Genomic DNA, 22,604 nt, shown 5'->3' with positions numbered 1-22,604 from the left:
ACTGTTGGAACCAATATAAATGTAAAAATACAGTTTATTTTTGAAGAAACAATTGAATAATCAGAAAAAAACGTTTGGTAACAGGAATGAAAATCTGTAACAGGAATGAGTATGTGAGTGCATTATGTGAGTGTGTGTGTCTGCCATCTTCTATTTGAAAAAACCATTGAAGCCTGGGCAATCCGTTGCAGTCTGTACTTCTTCATAACCTGCCCCGTTATGACTTTGGAAATGATCTGCCTTTTTCTCTCCCCCTGTGCTTTTCTGTACTTGTTCCTCATGTTCTCGATCAAAACATGATGAAAGAAGAGTCTTTCTAATGGCCGCATGTGGAAGCTGTCTTATTTTTGGCTTGACTTTTGTACGTGGAGACTCATTTTTCCTTTTCAACCTTTGAACTTGTTTCTTGTATTTGTCCTTTCTCCTGCTCCTTCGCTGTCCTTGATCACGTTGCCTAAAACACAAGTACATCACAATAAATACATTGCATTGTATTACACTGTTAAGTAACACTGTTTAATTAATGTCTGTAGCCTATTTAGAAATGTATTTATTGATTATTTATTTACATCACACACATACACATCAGAGGATTTGGTTCCACCATAATCTTTTTGGGAAAGTGACTGTATTCAAGGATTCTTTAAGATTAAATAATTGTGTTGTTATTGTGAAAACAAATAATTGTGACATCCCTTCAACACACATACAAAAACTAAACCTTGAGAAGCTGGGCTGTACATCTAGAGCTGGCTCTGGGCTGTGTGGAGGAGTGGCAAGGAGTTCCTGTGGTGCCCTTTTTCTGTCCTTCAGCCTGTAGTAAGTCTCCCTCCACTTTCTGTGCTGTTGTCGTTGCTCTCTGGCACTGACTTGACAACTGTTCTTTCTCTTGCCTGACTGCAGATCTCTCTTGTACTTTTCCTTGACTAAATATTTTTCCCTTCTCTCTGGATCAGCATCACGCCTGGCTCGATACCGCCGCTGCTTTTCAGCAGCGCTCAATGGTCCCTGTAATTATGATTCACAAAACTGATCTCAGATGACAGCAACTTTAGTTAGCCTCATTTAAAATGTATGCAATCATGTAAACTAATTCATATTCATCCATTCATTATATTATTTACATTCATTCATTCATTGTGTTCTTTTAATTAACATAAAAGGGCATCAGAGGGCACTAGCCTACTCATTGCTGTTACCGCCAATTCAGTGCTGTTACTCTTTGAGTAACAGCAATGAGTTTTCAGCATAAAATTAGCAATTGTGTGAAATCTAGCCACTTAGCATCTATGCTAGTAGCTTGATTTTTTTTTACTTTTGATATCAACAAATATTTTCTTAGAGATAATTTAGGTAACAGGACTGAGTTTTTAGATTGACCATCTCTGACACAGCTAATATATCATTAAATTTAAGGAAAAATAAATGAGTTAATTTACTTTTGGTCTTCCCATGACTTGCAGAAGACCCAAATGATGTCACTTCCTGCAGAACATGTCACTGGTGGAATGTTCCAAAATTTTCAGAGGGGGGAGTGTGTTTGGGTAACAGCAATGAGTGAAAACCTGGGGACAGCACTAAAATGTGAATTTTAACCAAAATATAATGACGTTTTTGTAAAACTTTTGTTTTACAAGTGTAGATAGAATACGGAGTCACAATTAAATGCAAAAAAAAAAGATTTTGGAAGACCCAAATGATGTCACTTCCTGCAGAACATGTCACTGGTGGAATGTTCCAAAATTTTCAGAGGGGGGAGTGTGTTTGGGTAACAGCAATGAGTGAAAACCTGGGGACAGCACTAAAATGTGAATTTTAACCAAAATATAATGACGTTTTTGTAAAACTTTTGTTTTACAAGTGTAGATAGAATACGGAGTCACAATTAAATGCAAAAAAAAAAGATTTTGGAAGGATTTTGTTCAGGATGCATTGTAGTAAAGTGTAGCATTTGGCTGTGGGGACAGGCAAGACATGCTATGTGTCAGTGTTTTAGATGCCTTTTTAAAATATTTAAAAAATATATATCTGTAATTTCTACAATGATTCATGTGTACGGTGTTTTGTACAATAATAAAATATAATTTGTATTGTATTATTACTTGTGTTTATACATTTAATATACAATAATATTCTGGGGACGGAAATGTCACTCTTTTGGCGGAATCGCCCATATATGGGGATGTGCAGTATTTAATACATCTCTGTGCTTTCACCTGGGGTGGTGATTTAGATATACTTTCCTGACAAAGAATTTCCTTTAGTAGTTGCTTTAACATGCGGGCCAAATAACATCAACATCCACCAGCGCAATTGATCCATTACAGCTATTTAAGCCATGGTGTACAAGCAGCAGGTGAGCAGCTTATTACATGAAATACAGTCCTACTGCTCTGTTCAGGTACAATGGAAACATGACAATATACTTGAGTTCGTTACAAAGCCAATGCTCTCCGTGAGGGACCCCAGTTGCTTGACATTAAATGCCACCAAATGTCCCTTTAATGGAACTGCGTCCAACATTTATTATTTTCTTATTGTTTTATGTCTACAGAGTCCAGGACCTTTGCTGCTGGAACCTCAGCAGCTAATATTAGGAGAGGATAAACCAGGGTTGGGAGGGTAAAATGGTAATACTAAAACAGCTTGATGGCCACTTTCTCATTGCTGTGATGAAGACTGTTTTTGTTTCCACTTTGCTGGACCTGTTAAACAGTATGATTTTGGAGTGAAATCAGTGAATTTCAGTGGAGTTACTACTTTCAGTTACAGCCAGTGGCTGCGAGCACAAGGTGAGCGGGCAGGGCCAGTGCTGTGGCTGACTGTGCCCGGACAGCAGGCATAACTCCAGCCCCTTTCAAAGTGAGGTATGCAATGTACGTTTTAGTGTGACATCAGCTCGATGTGCTCAGTTCATCTCTCACTGAGCACAGTTCTGCCCGTGGTTCTTTCTCTTGGTTCTTGGAGACCGACATCTTTCAAACTGCAGGAGATAATGAGAAATATTTTAGAAGGTGCCTCCACTTCAGTAGAAATCTGTATTGTTTGTGACAAGAGCCCTGGTTAAAAATATCAAACAATGGTGTAAGCACAGAGGTATCTGTTTGAAACATACATAGGAGTAGAAAAGTGCTTTACAGATGGTCAACAAGCTGATAAGACAGCTTGAATACAAACAATGAAACAATTTCAGACTTATGCAAATGGGAAATAAAAATGGTGAAAAAGTAATAAAATCGATTTTAAGAAGATTTTCAAAAAAGATTTAAAAACGTAAACAAATAAAGATTATAGAAATGACTGACAAAAAATGGATCTGAGCACTTCTACCACTGACCAAAACAGAACTTGTTTCCACGCTTATAGAATGAAGAGTTTCACAAATTTCACAATCTAACCTTAATCAAACTTTCAGAGTAGTGTAGTTAGCTACAGCTTTATAAAATAATAAACATACTTTTTACAGAAAATCCACAGTGAATTCCCACAATCATTTTTGACCAGACAGACTCCCAGCTGCAGACTTTTATAAAAAATACTTATGTTTGATTTAATTGCATTTTGCTGTACTTTCTTCCCAGCACAAAGGCCTAAATGCTGTTTCAAAGCCTCCTCCACACTATCAGATATAAAAAACTTTAGTCCTGAATCTTTTATCTATATAATTAATCTAACCTTTAATCAAGAACTGACCAACTGAGGGCTAATGAACTGCAGGTTTGAGTTGAGATGTTAAAACTGGTATAAGAGGGCAAATCGACAGGAACTTCATGGCAAATGATGGGTTGTATAACACATTTGAAATTTATTCACAGAATCAGAGTCCAGCCAGATCAGTTTTTAACAACAATCCCTAGGTTCAGTTACAGAAGCACCACAGAACAGCAGATAAATAGTGTGTTTCCCCTCATCTAAGTGCACGACCAATTTGGCAGCAGAAATACTCATGTGGTACGAGCACCGAGGTCTGCTATAAGCCTCTCACTGTTCCCATACAAATCATCCACAATCACCCACTTACACACTGGAATAAGTCAAAAGCATCAGTTTAAATTATTACCTCTTTATCTATAAAACACTTTCCCCACAAAGCTACAGAAAATGGCCTCATGCTCCAGAAGTTCCCTTTCCTTGTGTGCACTTATTTTTACTTTAAGAACCTAAACAGAGAATATAACAAATATAAAAGAAAAGGACATAAATAGTTACTTTTCTCTCTTTCTAACAGCCGCAGAGGTTTTACAGGTTTAAACATCTACCGACGTCTATTCGATACAGCACACAGCGACTGAGCAGGAAAAAGAGAAGCCGACTGTGATGACGGTGGGTGAGTGGGACTTATTCTGTAATATTTTAATTAAAAGCAACTTTTACAATGAGCTACACACTACGTGTCTCCTGATGTAGATGAATGCATCTGAAAACACTGTTAAAAAAATGAGCATTCCCTGATTGTTCTTTTCTTCTTTTTTGTTGTTGATTATTCTTGAAATATTACCATTCACAGAGGGAGACAAAAGGAAAAGAGAGGAGGGGGGAGCTGTTGAGTATCTTCACTCCTCTCTTTCAGTTGTCAACCATCAAAGGAGTGTTACTGCATCACAGTTACTGGAGGTGGCTGCTGTGTTTTCTGTCAGCAGGTTGAACTTGGAGTGTTTGCTCTGTAGCCTTTGCCTGTTGTTATTTAGTATTGTTGTCAACGCTGCTACATTGAGTTCCTCAGTGAGATCACTATACAGAAAGACATGTTCTTAGCTAGCAGGGAGGGCAATGTTAATGCTAACATGAATCTACTATTCTAGAAAAGTTCACCGAGATCCTTGAGCCAGTGTGCAATTCAGATGCGTTCACAGTACAGCGATGGTCACCTGACCACGCACAATAATTAGATAGCTAACAGAGTGACTCTGTAAATAGAATCAACACCAGAAATAAAGTGGAAAAAGTTCCTGTCTGAAAGAGAAGAACTTGTAGCGATGTGGAAGGATTCTCAGTGTCCACAGTTTGGAAAAGAAGTCACACTCACTCCCTGCATAGACAGTGTTATTTGTTAAATGATGTACATGAAAGTCTCTGGGTTGAGTCAGTACAAAAGACTGGTAACTGTTAGAAAATCTCTCATTTAAAAAAAAAAAAAAAAAATCATTGTAAAGGTGCAGGACTGCACATAAAAAAATTTAAGTCGGAAAGTCAACGACAGCTCGGAAAACTCAGAGGAGACATTTCAGATAAAAATAAAAAAACTAAGACTAAATATTATGCAGCCATATTTAAAGTCTACTGTAAAAAAAGTCTGACACCTCTTATTTGGTCACCACCACGAGATAGAACTCTTTTAAATTCTGTGCAGGTCTCCCCCTACTCTGAGAAATGTGCCTGATCTGAAAAGAACCCCTGACTGTCTTGACTAACGACCTAAACCTGAGATGGCCCTGTCCACTGAGAGATTAAAAAAAAAAACTAAACAAGACAAAACAGTACAAGAGTGGTTCCCACAAATCTGAGTCAACATTGTGTAGACTGCTGGTCTTCGTTACTTTATCTAGCTCTCAACAGTTCCTCTGCTGCAGCCATGTCTGTGTATAAAAAAACAAAACACAGGTCTGGTTCACTCAAGAGCCAACAACATGGCGGCCTGAATCTTGGCCCAAATACAACATTATTAAAATCTCAGGCACAAGTGAATATGATGAAACTACAGTATGTTCAAGTCAGAAATTTGTGGGATTTTGATTGGCTGAATTAAGATGCAGCATATGTTGTTGTCGTAGCCATCAGACTTCCTGGATTAATTTATGGTGGATCCCACCCAGAACTGATAAAGACCACAGGCCAGAGACCCGGTCTCGGTAGGGTCAGGTCCTCAAGTTGGTTTGAAGACATCCACACCCATGTCCAGCGTTCATAGAGGCCATCATCTGCTGACTGCCACTGCTGCACAAGAGCTGAGAAACCTCCAACGTGGCCACGGGAGGGTGTGCTACGGCAGCTCCTGTCATTTCATGGAAGGCGCTGAATCATTGCTGGCGAAGGATGATGGAGATGCCCAGCACACAGCCGGCTGAAAATGCTGAATTTTTTTTTTTTTGTTTGTTTTTGGAAACCTGAGAAAAGAGGTGATTTTCCCGCCTCTAATTTACAGTACTTGACCTCCTGTGGTTAATGAGATGGAGGCTGAGGAGTGGTTGTAAGTGATGTCCTGACATTATTGTTATTAATAAGCTGCATGTATCCAAAAGACGGGACTGCAGCTGTGGTTGGAAGGTGGTGAGGTCTGACGGTCTCAGCGTGTCCTCCTGTAGTAAACAAGGGTTGCTACCAACACTACCGATGCTACTATGGCTACTGTCCTCCACTGAGAAAAGCCACGGATCACCCCCTCCTGGGAAAATCAAGAGAGAAATAATTAGGAGCTATGGATCCAACTGACCAGTCCACACATTGCAATAAAGCCTTCAACCTGTATTTGAAATGAATTTAGCTCATGAGCGACTCACTCACCCAGCCTCCCTGCTGTACGAGCCAGGAGTAGAGCTGCTCTCTGATGACCTGCAGAACCCAGCCGATGACCATTCTGATGTTCTCTAAATGGTTGGTGGTCAGTGCCTTTAAAACCAAACCAAAGTTCCAGTCAGAACAGCTCTGAAGCTGTCAGCTACTGAACCCTGACTTCTGTATATCATGTAAGAAGGAAATCTCAAAGTGGCTTCAGGGCTTGTCGATGTTCCAAACAGGTTTGACTAATACAGCGTTTTGTTTGTTGCACCATCAGTGTTAATTTACTGTATTTTCCGCACTATAAGGCGCATCGGATTATAAGGCGCACCTTCAATGAATGGCCTATTTTAAAAATGTTTTCATATATAGGGCGCACCGCATTATAAGGCGCATAGAATAGAAACTACTGTAGTGGCTGGGGTTGCGTTATGCATCCACTAGATGGAGCTGCGCTAAACAAAACAGTCAGATAAGTCAGTCAAACTTTATTGATAGAACACAAACCAACGTTCTGACAACTCCGTTCACTCCCAAAACAAATTAGTGCATTCACAATACGGTACCGTACGTAGCTCTTACCGATATTTGCGCCTCCTCCATTGAAAACAATGTATTTCCAACTCTGCAGTGAACTCTGCATTGTAAGCATGTCTCTTGAATGGTGCCATTTTGGGGTCTTTATGCACACACAAGTGGTGTGGGACTGGAATTTTTACCGTTTTTACTATACAGTCTATGGTTTTTACCGCTCTTACTTCGGCGACGCCCCCTGACCGTGATCCATATATAAGGCGCATCGGCTTATAAGGCGCACTGTCGGTTTTTGAGAAAATTAAAGGCTTTTAGGTGCACCTTATAGTGCGGAAAATACGGTACTTATATGTAATGACACGATGATTCGATGATAAAATGACTTAGATTTATGACGTTTCTCTGGGTGAATCCTATCCAAACAACATGTAACATTAATATCCCTGTGAAGGAATCTGTCAGCTGTCTTTGAGACTGATGGCCCTCACACACAGGAAGAAGAAAATCGTCACTGCATGTGGAAAACCTACTCTCTTTGTATCAAAATGGAAAACAGAAGGGTTTCAGCCCTGCCGAGATGCACTGCTCTGTGAGATATCTGCTTCAGTGTGTTACCTTATGTATGAGTCTGTAGGCCAGATGGAAGAGAGCCACCACTCGACCCCAGTTGATGCCGTCGGCAAAGATGCTCCTGGCCACCTTCATGAAGATGTCCTGAGCACAGTTACCCTGAACCTGGTTGATCAGACTGATCAACAGGAGGAAAATGGACAGATTGAAATGTTTGGTTTGATTTGAGTTCACCTTACTGTCAGATTTTTCTCTTTAGTTTACCAATAATGACAATATTCTTTAGAGGGCACCATGAACACAGTATTCAAAGTTGCAATGGAAAACGTGGAAAACATGAAGGAAATGTGACATTTCTGTTTGTTCCATGTATTAATGTGAGGAAGGTTCCAGTCTCCTCATCTGATCGGATGTTTTTGTCTCTTCACTGGAAGTGAGCAGTGACATTTAAGTCAGGAGCTTCATATAAGTGATTGATTTTTAATCACAACAACAACTTTTGAATTTCCAAACTGTAGCTTGACATTCAAGCACTGTGACCATTACTGAGCACTGAAGTGCATGTGGATGTGTTGAGTGATGTGGTCCATCAGCTGGAAGCTTACCTTTGGAGCTCAGCGTTCCTGTTCAGCTCATCTGCAATCTTCAGCAGCTGTTCCACCACGTCTTTGATTTGTGGATCCTGCTGTTCGTTAGGCCTTCCCCCCAGATCCTCAGAGCAGACTTGTCTTTCAGGGTCCTCCGTGTTTATACGCTCAATCACATACCTGCGACAGAGAACACTGCTTGACCAGAAGAATACCACAGATATTTCTTCTGTGCATGCTCATTTGAAAATGCTCACTGATTTACCAACTGAACTGCAAAAAAATACATTTGGTCCAAGTACAAAACAAGTGATTAATGTTGCCTTAACATCACGGTTAGTCTTTTAAAATCAGAAATGATGAGTGATGGCTAACACAAATGTTAGTAAATTAAAAGTCTCACAGTGGACATCAAAACAGAGGACTGATCTGAGTCACACACGAGTCAGAGGATAGGTTCATGTTTTCCAAATCTATCAATACTGAGATCCACTCTCAAAGCAATGCGCAGTACAAGTGGGGGAATTAAATCCACAGCCCACATTCTGAGCAAAAATGCCTTCTGAAGTTTCATTCCAACTAATATGAGGCCTCGGCAGTGTGAGCTGGACAAAGCAAGTAGGTGACTAAAGTCACAGTCTTTTTAGTACTAAAAAGACAAGTCTGTACTGTTGAAAGATCCCCAAATTTTTTTTCCGTCAGTATGGAGAGGAGGAATGATCACAGCAACCAATAATCCATGAGTAGACCTGAGTATTGTTTTAAGACAGACTTGAAAAAATGTCCTAAGAAAAATGACACTAACTGACTGACTGTTGTGGACTGACACTTGTGGATTACAGTATCAGCCTGAGAGACCGGAGGCGATCTAAGAGAGGTTTGGTGGCTGGTGACACAAAGTATCAAAAAACAAAAGAAGTTGTTATTACTGCATAGTCTCTCTCTCGTTTGGGAAAAATGTAGATGAGTTAGTCCTTTAGTTGAACATTAAACTGGTGATTAAACCTGATTCAAGCATCCCTTATTAAGATCAGAATAAGCAGGACAGCAGGGCACAAAGCGCACATCAAAGAAGATCTGCACCACCTTATACATATTTTAAAAATACACGTTATTACATAGAACTATGGATTATCAGGACCACATACTCACTAATCAATCCGCTGCTGTTTGCATGTCTCACATCAGTCTGATATCTACAGATGCCTGCTGGCTGTTGCTACACAACAGACAGAGACAGACTGAACAAATAAGAATCCACACACTGGTAACACCTACCACAGAAAACTGGTAGGGGTTTGGGTAAGGTTAGAGTAAGGTTAGGCTCAGGTTAGGATTAGGAGAAACACACTGACAGGGAAACAGACTTTGAGGCGACTCCAAAAACCACAGCAGGTGAGGGCACGTTGTGTAATTATTGTAGTGATTCACGTCACAGTCATGCACTGTCGAGATTCCAGGCAGGTATTCTATTATCTACATTACTTTTAGACTAAACGTAACTTTTCATACGTTGTAATACCTTGATTTTCATGCTGTACAGAAATAAAAGCAAATACTCTAAAAAATTTTATGTATGAAAATATTTTAGAGAATGATAAGCTTCAGATGCAGTGTGTGCAGTTTGTGGTAAACGGATTAAAGCATGAAAAACCACTGATATGGTCCTTTAACAAGTTGTTGTGGTGAGACTCACCCCCTGAGGACCACTGCTCCTTGCTCCAGGATGGGATCATCAATGACATCTGGAAAATAAATATATATATATATAAAAAAAAAAAAAAATTATTATTATGAGAAAAAAATATGATCTGACAGAACATTTACTTGTTATAAAAAGAAACTGAACACATATCTTGTCATGGTGGCAGCAAAATATTACAGACCACTGTACCTGCTAACATTATAAAAACTGAAGTAAAGGTTATATTGAAGAAAAGAGCCTGTTCTTGGGCTTAGCGCACACTGGGTTCTGCCTGCGGCTCATACAGCTGAATGAGAGGAAGTATACAGCACTCCTTACACCTCAGTCTGTAAAACTGCAACATCAGTCCATCCATAAGAGCGTGCCGTTCATAAGAGAGGACAGAGGAGGCTGTCGGATCATTTTACAGTCCATTAACTGAGAGAGATAGTTTGCCTTCACTTTCACTTTGGCAGCCACTTCCATGAACACTGGGTGCCCAGGGCCAACAGCTGTGAGAAAAGCAGGGCCTCAGGCATCGCAATTTTAATTGCTGGTTTGACACAGGTGGCATTATTGTTGCACTTAAATGCAAACACATACAAATACAAACAAATATAACTGAACGCAAAAGAACACCGAACTGTGCATTGTTCCCTGTGTCTTCAATCATAATATTAGTACTCTTTGCCAGTACTCTTAGTACTCTTTACTACTAGTGTTTTCTCCAACTGCATAAAAGAAAAGTCAGTATGTAAATAAACACTATCGAGTCTCTGTGGCAAATTCCTTGATGCCTTTTGATGAAGCTGTTTTTTTTAACAGTTGTTAAAACCACCACCAGTATCTGTTTAAAAGTTGTTTTTCAGCTGCCTCTGACTATGTGTGGTCTCAAAGCAAGTTTAATAAAATAGCATTTAGGCTGTAGTTAGAAAATCTTTTACAAGCTGTTCACCATTATAAATTACAACAGTTTAATATGATTTAATATGATTATATATTAATGTGTAGCAGGGCACACACACACACACACATATATATATATTTCTAACATATATGTTTAAAAAAAAAAGAAATTTGGGGAATTCAACAAAAGAATCATATTCAAAACTGGAATAAAGAAATTTATATTTACAACCAAAACAGAACAAAGCCTTAAAAATCTTTGTGTCCATGAGACTTCAAGGAAGTACAATTACTTTCAAGAAGTCATTGTAATGACACAGTTCATTACATCAAAAAAGATGACTGTCGTGCCTCAGGATGGTTAGCTAACCGCTGTCTGCACGCATCAGCCTGATGTCTTGTCAAGACAAACAATGCAGATGAATTTATGAGCAGACTTTCAGTTTCTGTCCTGTCTGTGCTCAGTCTGTCACTGACAGTCCATGTGGATGTGTTTGTGCTGTGTGGAACAGCATTTTATTTATTTATTTATTTATTTATTTTAAATGCAGAATGATGATGCTCTCGTAAGTGTTGAGGTTTTTAAGTGTTGTTTTAATTATCCTTGCTCAACTGTTTTGCACATGTAGACACAAGATGTATCATGTCTATCAAAATGAAACGATTCTGGACTTTGGGAATTGAATCGATTGATCAGTGCCCATGTCCAGCCCTGCTCAGAAGTTGCTGCCTATATCGCCTTAATGTTGCTCGAAAACTAAAAACATAAAAAAATTATCAGTGAAAATTCACAACTGTATTCAAAGTGGTTTTCAAAGGTCTCTTTTTCACTATGTCCTCGTTTGACTCCACCCTTCTTCAGATATAATGCAATCCCAAAATTGTGTCATAGTTATTCCTGCCCTTTCACCCCATAATCAAGCTGCCATCCTTGACTAGTATGCACGTAGCTCGTCCTGGTGACTGGTCTCCAGTTTGATCGGAGGGCTCGGCTCTGACAGCCTCTCTGAGAGACACTGCCCTGCCTCTTATACTTATTACCTTGTTTATCACCGGCCGCGCTTAACTGACCCTCCTTCATAATGCACACACTGGCTTATTGGCATATCCAATAAGCTAGTTTTAACACATGTTCCATTAACATAAACCACGGGACAGAAGAAACTCCAACCCTACACTCAAACATCATGCCCACTCCATGTCTGCCCCCCTACAGGTGTGTCGCAGAGCACCCCCCCCCCCCCCCCCCCCTCCGTGGTCGGGGTCGGGGTTAGGGTTAGGTAGGGTTGCACAGATAACTGGTAGGAGTTTGGGGAAGTCTGGGGTCAGAATAAGCACTGAAAAAAAAAACTGCTGACCGGGGTTAAGGCCAGGTTAAGGTGTGGGGGGGGGGGGGGACATATCAATGGAGAACACAGACTCCAACACTTCATAAGTCTAACTGACGGAATTCAACAAGTTAGTCTGCTTTCGTGAAAAAACATGGCCGCTTCGCTTGTGTGTCAAATATGTCATGGTTTTCTCATACCTTCCCCACCCACGGCGCCTTGAGGCTCCTGGTCCCCTTCTTTTTTCTCCTCTTCTCGGTTGTCAGCCATGGCTCGTCTGTCAGCTCGGAGCTACGAAGGAGGAATTAGATGTTTGGCCCCAGCATTTGTCGTTAGCGGAGTGAAGTCTGTGCTCCGGACAGGTCCCTTCCGTGAAAAGTTCCGCACGAGAACAAGGAAGTGACACGGAAGCGCGTAGGTAGCGACCGGTCGCCGACTTCTCTCTGTCGGCTGACAGCGAGATGCCCGAACTCTTCGACCGAGACCAGGAAAGCCCTCGGCTTCAGATGAAGCGTATCAAAAATCAATAATAAGTTGTACTTCTCTGTTGGATAACTCTGAATATTCATAAACTATTCACTTATCGCAACTGATGAACCCGACAAAGAACAGAGCATTGTTTTTTAAGCCGCACTTTGTCTCAGAAGTCATCGCAATGTCCGGTAGTTTTATTTTTGCACGCTGACACACCGGGAATACACTTTCCGGTAGGCAGGCACAGCTCGGCACCGGCACCGGCACGCCTCCTTTTCCCCCCACTAAGTGAGCAAGTTGCCAAGATTAAAATGCGACTGTCTTTACCGTAATCGATTGTGATCGATGTAGTAATAGTTAAAACACGCCGGATGTCACGAGGGTCCACAAGGCGATGTAATAAAATATGAAAATATTGTGTCTCTTGCGGACCTGGTAAACGGATTGAAGGTTCCTTGTAAAAATCAGCACCCAACTGTTTATATCAGAGGGTAAAGAGATCAATATGTCTTTGAATGAATGAATGAATGAATGAATGAATGAATGAAACAGTGTTGTTCTATTAATAAGTTTAATTCCGGTAGTTATAGTTGTTTCTGACATCTCTCGTTTTGCGGTGCCTTATCTCTGTTATTATGTGTCTGTCCGTTCATGTTTGTCACTGCTGTAACTGTGCAGTGGTGAGTCATGTGAAAGTTTCTAGGTAGTATAGGGTCCGGGAAGGCAAGAACCAGGTGCCCTGATGACTGACTTTTCCAAAGCAGAAATGTTGTAATGTCATGAAAAGACTTTTTCAGGCCCTCTGTGGCTTCCTGCTGAATGTGAATTACTCTTTGATCAGCCAGGTGCTTTCCTGCTGTATGTGCACACACTAATGACACAAAGATTAATCACTGCTATTTTTTTTATTTTTTTGAGACCTTTCCTTCCGCTTTATTGGATCCAATAAAAGGCTGAATAAAAAGATCCAGCTCAGAGTGTTTTTAATGCAAAGGTCTGGATTGGCCAGGATGTCCATTTCAGCTCTAAATAAGGTGCCTCAGGTAAGTGATGGCTGGTAACGTGACCCCTAAAAGGTCATGTCACAAATGGATGATATGTAAACACTGTGCCACTGTTTTTGTACATCCAATGCACTACATCAACACACCCATGACTCTATTTTCATCACTTTTATTTGTGGAGACACACCCACACAGACCTATTTATTTCTATTTTGCTTGTCTCTGTCTCTTTCAGTATACATTTGTCAACCACGAAGTCCACTCTAAACTGACAGGATGAATATATTTGACTGTGATAATAGCAGGAATGTCAGGGGGCAGAGTGAAGGTGATTGTCTTGTTGTTCCCAGCATTTGTCATCAACAGCAGATTGCAAGAATAAATCTTCCCTTTCAGGTAAGTAACCTTTACAGTCATCTGAGGCCAGCAGGTACCAAATGCGTTCCCTCTGCAGTGTGTCAGTGTAATGACTCACTTTGTCAAAGTGTGATCATGTGTTCCAGGTTCATTGGTCACCTTGACAAAATATTGCGCAACCACCAATATCTGTTGCAAAACAACCACACAAACAACTAAGACAGTCAGAGACGGTGACATCTCCAGGATGGATCAAGGCGTGGCACACACGAGCAGACATTCAGTATGTGAGGCCTAAATGATTTTTAACACAAACACTGACTACTATCACCTTTTCAGCTGATATGGCCAACGTGTGTGAAGTTGCCATTTTCCTCCTCCGCCAACTCCTACAACGTGGAAGGGAGGCAGCATGATTAGCAGCATGGACAGCGCCCCATGCCAGCTGATAAGAATGAGGTAGAGGTCTAGTTTTCTGAAGGCTACACCTTTGTCCAACATGAATGTGATTCCTAGGGATAACCAGGGACCGTCCAAGATGGCAGTCAAAACAGCACTTATGGATTATGTACCTTGATTGATGTGAAACATCCATTTTGGTTTCTTTCCTACATCCTCATGTAGTATTTCATTCGTGATTATTTCTGAAATATCAGAGTTTTCAGAGGTTCCCATGCGAGCCCCTTTAGAGCTCTGATCATTTAAAATAACTGCATTGGCTTGATTGTTGATTGGCTGCACCTGCCTCCTCCTGCTGTTGCTGCCAAACCTGACTGTGAACTGTTACTGCTGCTGTTCATGGTTTCACAGTCTTCTGAAGTGGTTTGCATGGGGCTATGATGTTTTTAAAGTCATGTTTATTTATCTTCCCAAAAACAAAAAACAAACAAAACACAAGAACAGAAGGGTAAAGAACAGATGTCTACAGTGTTTTTGTCAGCTCTAGTGGAAGCTGCGCATGTTATCTGGCCTTGCTAATGAGCTCAGAAACAGTACCCAACACCTAAATTTAACGGATATGGTGCTATATTCTGCGGGGAGAACATAGCACCATTAAACAAATATGTTTAACCCACACACAACCAGTTCCATTCAATTCAATTTTATTTATATAGCTCCTTCCACAATCAAAATTGTCTCAAAGCGCTTTACAGAGACCCAGAGCCTGACCCCAGAACAAGCACTTAAGGCGACAGTGGCAAGGAAAACTCCCTTTTAACAGGAAGAAACCTTGAGCAGAACCTGGCTCAGATGGGGGACCCTCCTGCCGATGGCCGGGCTGGGTGAAAGGAGGAAAAGGAGGAAGATAGGACAGCTGGGAAAGGAGGAGAGGAGGAGAAGGACATGCAGCATATAAAACATGATACAAACAGGGTTGGCAGTGGACAATGTTAGAGAGCCAGCATTCAGATTACAGAACAGTTAGTGGATACTGTGCACTCAGCAGATTACAGTTATGATAGGAAACAGAGCACAGAAGCAAAAAGCTGTCATGATTGGTAATTATTTACATTACAGCTGGCATAGAATATTAATCCAATATTTATCTGTAGCAGAGTGGAACATTAAGTAATGTGTTAGAAATTGATAATTGTAGACAATAAAAAGCAGCAGGTCGGTGGAGCCAGGACCATAGGACATGCAGCTCCGGAGCCAGAGATACCTGCAGAAAGGTACAGAGAAAGAGAGACCAGAGAGAAACAAGCACAGGACTATGGGACAGAGAGGACACAGAGTTAATGACATGTAATAAAGGTTAATAAATGTGAGAGTGGGTCAGAGGATAGAAAGAGAGAAGAGGTGTGCAGAGGATCATGGGAAGCAGCAGCCTAGGACTATAGCAGCATAACTAAGGGATGGTTCAGTTACCTAAGAAACTATAACTACAGCTAATTATACGTTTTGTCAAACAAAAAGGTTTTAAGCCTGCGATCTGTTTCAAATTGTCCAGTAACAGTCTCAAACTGTAGACACAGGAATCTTTCCGATCTCAACCATTCATTCCACAGGAAAACATGTGAGGTAAAAAATCTTTACTTGATGCTGGAGGGGGCAAAGCAGAGCATGATGTCAAGGCAACAACAGTAACAACATCAACAACAACAACAATAACAATAACAACAACAACAACAGCAACACTACAGAACAAAGCAGTTTTAGGGGGTTTGTTAGTTCTTCTTAGTCCTGTAGATGTGGACAGTGATGCCATGCTGTCACATGTGATGGAGAGATTCACCTCTGCTGCAGCCTGTGAGGGACAGGGCTCAGATGAATGAGCGGCAGTAGACGAGAGCATGATGAGAGCTCTCAAGTCAGATCCTCTGTGAGGAACTAGATAAATCCTGGGAGGTGTATTCTCAGACTGCAGGCTTTGAACCCTCCTGAAGGGAGAAATCCACTCATAGCCGCCATGAATCCAGACGATGCATGTGTATTCCCTCCCCCAACACCCCCATCCCTTACCACAATGATTCATCCTTCTTTACGGAAACAGGAAAAGCTGTTTACTCCTGATCGCTCTCTCTGCATCACCTCCGCTTTCCCACGCTGTCAAATCCCTCCACTGACAATCCTGACGTCACCGTGTCTGACCAGTGACCTTTGATGCTTGCATTGCTCACCATCACCACTCATAACCTCCTGGCTTTACTCCTGGGGAACTGGACTTCAGTGGGATTTGGTCTTGTGTCCTATCTTCATATTGACACTTCACATTGATGGAGTCTAATGGCCAAAACTCTCTATTGCTTACCTCAATAAACCTGGTTATTCACTTCCATTTGACCTCTCCTTACTGGCCACACTCCCATGGTTCTGATAAAACAGATCAGATGACTTAAACTCTTAAAAACCCACTAAACACACTGTTACTTGTACATCACTGTCACCACCACATGATGGCGACAATGAGCCACATATCGAACTCTCTCTTGCTGGCACCTCCAGACCCTGTGGGAAAGGATCAGGACTACATGAAAAAAAAGAAAAAAAGTGGAAAATTCATGGGTTTAAAAATTAAAACTCAGTGTTTAATGAGATTAAACTCAAATTTCTCACTTTAAACTCACAATTCAAATTTTATTCATTTATTTATTTTTCAAAATGCATATTTTCACATGTGGCCCTAATCCTCTACCACACCAGACCGCAAAAACGCTCTGTTTTGACAGAATAAATAGTCAGTAGGTGGGTAAGGGTTGGAGCAGTGTAATGCTCGGATCATCCTTGGCTCCTCACCACACCCACCTCCTCACAGCTAAAACCAGCCTTTCAGGTTTCTGCTAAGCCATGAATAAAGGAGTACAATCCAGGAGTGTGTGGTCCTGACAGGCTTGTAGTTTTCCACTGTTCACCAAAACAAGCTGTCAGCATCACAATGACTCATACACCTACATGTTGGATGACACATGTACATGTCATTACCATACAACATGTGAGACTTCAGGGTGAGTATGGCAAATGACAATGTCGCCATTTCAAAAAGTCACATGTATTAAAAAATCATTTTAAAGTGATTCTTAATTATTTGAATTTAACATTAGAAGTTATAAATGAGAAATATTTTTATGTATCTAAACTTTAAACTTTACCGCTACTACAGGCCTATTTTCCACCAGTGGTTCCAGATGTGGAAATGTAAACAAGCCTTTAACAGCATCTGGAAACATGAATCACTTGCATTAAGTCACTGTTTAGTGTTAGTCCTTGTATTAAAGGACTTTATCATTGCGGGAGGTAGGCAGTATGACTGTGTTCTGACTTCAGCAATTGTCTTTAAGGTTTAAAGGAATAATCCAACATTTGGGGCGCTTTCTTCTTTTCTTTCCGTCTCACTGCTGAGAGTGAAACTGGTGTCAGAACATATTGTGTTTAATGGAAACACTTGTAAAACTCACTCATGAACACACTGGGTCTGGTCTGTTTAATCTGTACATAAGTTGAATTGTGATGACGGCAATTTGTGATTTCAGGATTAGTTATGAATGGCGGATTGCGCCCATGAGATTCTTATGGACGTGCTAGTCACTTGCAAAGAAAGCAAATTAGTGTATTTCCCAAAATAATGAACCATTCCTTTAACCACGTATTGTGCCTTTGAGCTTGCCAATGAAAAGTGGGAGGATTCTGCCCTGCTAAGCTGCGGTGTTTGTCCTCACTGGGGTTTTTGTTTTTATCATTTTATTAAGTTAATCTAAATAAAAAAGATTCAATTTTATTAGATTTAGAATTATTTATAGCCTGAGCTTTGATGTGCAGGATGATGGATCATGTTTTGCACCTTTATCTGAGCCTTTGAGCAGCTCCCTGTTTCCTCCGTCTGCTCAGCAAAGTTATTTGCGTATTATCAGGCACAGTACTTTAAATAAAATATCATGATAGGTAAAGTTCTAGAATGACTTTTTCTGCTCTTATGTAGGATGAAGTCAGCTTGACTTTGTAAGGTCAAACTCGGGACCCACACATCTCTGTGAGAGAGCAATAAACACCCAGGAAACCATGTCTGTGGAGCCTGAAACTTCTGAGGTGGACCCAGAAAGCTGACCCCACTCTGATGAAACAGATGCTGAGCCACAGACTCGCTGAAAATGACACTAAAACATTTATAGTGTGTTTAATCTGTAAGGTTGTTGTCTCTCTCACCAGCCTTGATGTTTCATAGGTCATTTCAGCTGTACTTGTTATCCCCTAATCTCTGCTTGAGGAAACAGATCCATGCAGATCTTGTTGTATCGTATCAAACTATATTCTGAACAGGGTTCACATTGACATATTACCACTTTATAAAGTTTACATAGTGAACATGTTAGCAAACTGTTGGCCTTTTTAAACATGCCTCAGATACGGGACAACAGTATCATTCTTTTAGAGTCTTTCCAGTTGCCTGAAGAATATAGAGTAGGTCCAATATTCACTTACCTCGGTCCACTAAACCGTGAGGGAAATGTCTCGCTCTTAGCTGATAAAAAATCTGGTCCAGACCTTTTTTTGTGTTTGTAAGTGGTGCTGATGTATTTTGTGGGCAGAAAGTGACAGTTAGCGGTATCACATATCAATTTTACAGCATAGGAATATGGATCAACCGGATGCCTTCTCCAGTTATTTGAATGGTTTGCCAAGACAAGCTAAATAAGTGAATAAGTGAACAATGAGTGAATGAAGTCTGGACTTTCAGGATCAATGGACATCCTCCTTTGTAAGACATCCTCAGTCATTACATTGAAAGGCAAGTGAAAATGTGTTTAGCTAAGTTTGTGCCCAGTCACAGTGTACAGTAAATGTCATATCATAGACATAGTATTACAATATGTCCCATCCATTTGTTAAATGCTTGCATAAATCCTGAGGGATATTATAGCTAAACTGTCTATGAGCAACTTGGTTTGTTCACATGCTGTTTTTCTGCTTACTCACTATTGTTGCTAATGTTGGTTAATGGTGTTCACGTTGGTTCATCATGAATTAGCCTGTTGAGAATGGCAGCTTTGTGGTTGCTGCCATTACAAACCTATTGTTATTAACTACATCATTGATTTTGCCTTTGAGTGTGATAAATACAGGGGAGTTCATCAGTCCAGTCTACTACATGTAATGGCTTGAAATCATAGACATCTGCATTTCGCTTCAAAGGGAGTCTTGAGTGACAGTATTCTATAAAAATGAAGGTCATCTTTTTTTTTCTCATTCTTATTCTGATATCCAACAGCACAAAAAAAAATTTTGAGGGTTTTTTTGTGATCGTGAACCAAACCAAGACAGTAAAGTTGTGGGCCAAGAGTGAACTAAAACACTTTGATGAGGGGAACTGCAGAGTTGGTGATAATTCTCTCCTCATATTATTTATTCCAATCATCCATCCATTACCCATACTGCTTATCCTTGCGGTTGGCTGGGATTGGGGGTTGGAGCCAATTGCCTATTGGGTGAGAGGCAGGGTACACCCTGAACAGGTCTCCAGTCGATCACAGGACTGACATATAGAGACAAACAACCATTCATAGTCACATTCACACCTATGGGCAATCCAGAGTCACCAATCTGCATGTCTTTGGACCGCGGGAGGAAGCCGCAGAACCCTGAGGGAACCCATGCAAGCATGGGGAGAACATTACCAGGTCAAATGACTCTTGTCCTCATGAATATTTGCAGTGATGGAAGAATGACACCCTAGGTGCATTGCTAATTGGTGAGTTTTCACCCCTGCTATCTATCAGATTTATCTACGTTCAAAAAAATGTCATATATGCACTAATTTTGGAATATAAACATTATTACATTATTACTAAGAACTTGACTTTCAAGTAATTATTTCTTGATCCCAGTCTTTTTCATTGTTGCAATGTATTCGAAACACACACACACACACAAAGTTGCCAAGTTGTATCCCATCACTCCTGACCGCCACTGTCTATCTGTTTAAGACTGTGAGAAAATGCCCCTAATCTCACTGTCAGCTGTGGAGGGGTCCAAACTAACAGCATGTTTTAATTTCAGCCCTGTCATGACAGGAAGTCTGTGTGTGTGTGTGTGTGTGTGTGTGTGTGTGTGTGTGTGTGTGTGTGTGTGTGTGTGTGTGTGTGTGTGTGTGAGAGAGAGAGAGAGAGAGAGAGAAAGATAGACAGTGAGTTTGGAGGAGTTGGGGGAACAACAGGAAGTGGAGAGGGTGGTGCATGGGAAACGGTTAATGGAGTTATTTTTGCTGGGGACGCTGGTGTGAGGAGGGCTGCTTGACCTAGGTCCTGTTCACACTGATGCTAAATATGGCAACCAGTACTAATATTAGTGTTACCAGTCATCTGTCACTGGGTGTTCATAGTTCAGCTGGAGCAAGACATGCCGATAAATGCAAGATGAGGACACAAATGTGATATAAAATGTGATATGACACATGATTTTTCTGACAGGAGTTACTTAACACTGTTACAGACATGTCTCTGTTTCTGTTTCCAGTGACATGCATGCAACAATATCAAGTCAGGTTACAGGAACTGGAGTTTATCACAAAAAATGCTGAGGAAGTATCAAAAGTCCAAATCTTCTTTTCTCTTCCTCTGTGTTTGTGTTTAATTCTTCACAAAGTTACAAAGCCAAGGGGGAAATTATACAGTTCTAAATATCAGCTGTTGTGTGTCACATACTTTTTGCAGAGTCACTGTGTTATCAGTTTAAAAATGAAGGAAGAATGGGGTCATGTATTCACGCATGTTTTCAGTGGCTGGAACAGAACGTACAGGGCCACAATGGAAAGAACTTTTCTTCCTCTTATTGTTTATGAAAACATGTTTTGAGTTTTTTGGCTTTTATATGAAGATAATAGAAAAGTGTTTATTAGGCACACTGCTCCAGTGTTTGTGTCGCCCTTGCTAAAAACAAAAAACAGATCATTTTCACTTTTTTCAGTCTGGTGCCAGGTGAGGAAACAGAATTGACAGTTCACATAATCTGGCTGAAATTGATGTTTTTATCACTCACGTCATGCAACAGCCAATAAAAACTAATGGAATGGTCAAATGTCATATTGACATTCAAGGTGTACTGATTGATTCACAAGGTGCTTATTTGCATTTAGAGTGGGGAAGTGAGATCTGATCACAAGTGATCACTGGAGACGCATGTGGAGACACATTTTAATGCCCGTATGTATGTATGATTTTTGGCCTAAGCAGGTATCAGTTCCCAATGGTGGAATGTACCTGAGTACATTTAATACAAGACTGTATAGCACTTCAGTATAATTTTGAGATACATTACATTTTTACTTGACTTGAATATTTCCGATTTATGCCACTGATCACTTCTACTCTTCAGATATTTAGATGAAAGTATTGTTCTTTTTACTCCACTAAATTTAACTGACAGCAATAAATACTAAATTCAGTTAGTTTAATAGACAACGCTTATATAATAATATATTTATATCTTTTTTTTTTTACTCATTAAGATTTTACATACAAAACATCTGATAAGCTTCTAAGACATGATCAAAAAAAAAAAAAAGAAAAAGAAAAGGGGAGCAGTGAAACAGGCTTCAAGAGTCTGAACAAAAAGAGAGACAGCTTGGACAAAAATCAGCGAGACTGCAGGACTACCACATAAGTTCTGAAAATCTCTGTTATGTGATCCCAGCCATTCTTTACTACGACCCAAGTTACTGCTAGCGTCCTAAGCTGCTTTTCCCAGTTAACACAAGCATTAGCACAGCCAGGCTTTCCAGAACAAGACAGCACGTTAAGGTTGTATATTGGTAAAATACTCGACATCAGTCCAGCAGCTGTATGAGTGCGAGTAAATTCGCCTCACATTGTGTCTTATGTTATCTCCTTGAAATGTGAAATACAGGCTTGGGTACTGGTAAGAGTCACATGAAGATAAACCACAGGTATCTGGAAGATGGTGCTTCTGGGGGAAGCTGTGGAAGGTTTTAGGGAACAAAGCAACAGGAAGTGTAATGTTAATTGTGTTTCTCTCCCTCTTGGCTGGTAAGTTTCTATCAGTTTACTATTAGTTTATTTATTATCAATCACTAATCAACAGGTTAAATCTAACCTTTGGCTGAGTGAAGCACCACAGGAAAACTGCTGCTGGAGAAGACAGAAGGTTAAACCAATCTGCAATAAGAAAACAACCATGATAAGCGATCAATGTGTTCTAGAATGATCTTTTTGTG

The 22,604-nt window shown here is 40.4% G+C and overlaps 1 protein-coding gene across 1 annotated transcript; it reads right to left on the bottom strand.

The window, feature by feature from the left end:
• Nucleotides 1-2,496: 2,496 nt before the first annotated feature.
• On the bottom strand, nucleotides 2,497-12,781 carry zgc:153993 (uncharacterized protein LOC767645 homolog). The gene is made up of 6 exons (XM_041039183.1): nucleotides 12,305-12,781; nucleotides 9,883-9,931; nucleotides 8,205-8,366; nucleotides 7,645-7,777; nucleotides 6,502-6,606; nucleotides 2,497-6,382 (listed from the first exon to the last, which is right to left on the bottom strand). Exons 1-6 carry the CDS (start codon nucleotides 12,372-12,374, stop codon nucleotides 6,284-6,286), a joined length of 618 nt encoding a protein of 205 aa, XP_040895117.1. The 5' UTR covers nucleotides 12,375-12,781; the 3' UTR covers nucleotides 2,497-6,283.
• Between the last annotated feature and the right edge of the window lie 9,823 nt (nucleotides 12,782-22,604).

The sequence above is a fragment of the Toxotes jaculatrix genome, chromosome 1 (assembly GCF_017976425.1).
Source record: "Toxotes jaculatrix isolate fToxJac2 chromosome 1, fToxJac2.pri, whole genome shotgun sequence".
NCBI classification, from domain to species: Eukaryota; Metazoa; Chordata; class Actinopteri; family Toxotidae; genus Toxotes; species Toxotes jaculatrix.
The sequence above is the reverse complement of the archived record's forward strand: the minus strand, read 5'-3'. Positions and strand labels throughout refer to the sequence as shown.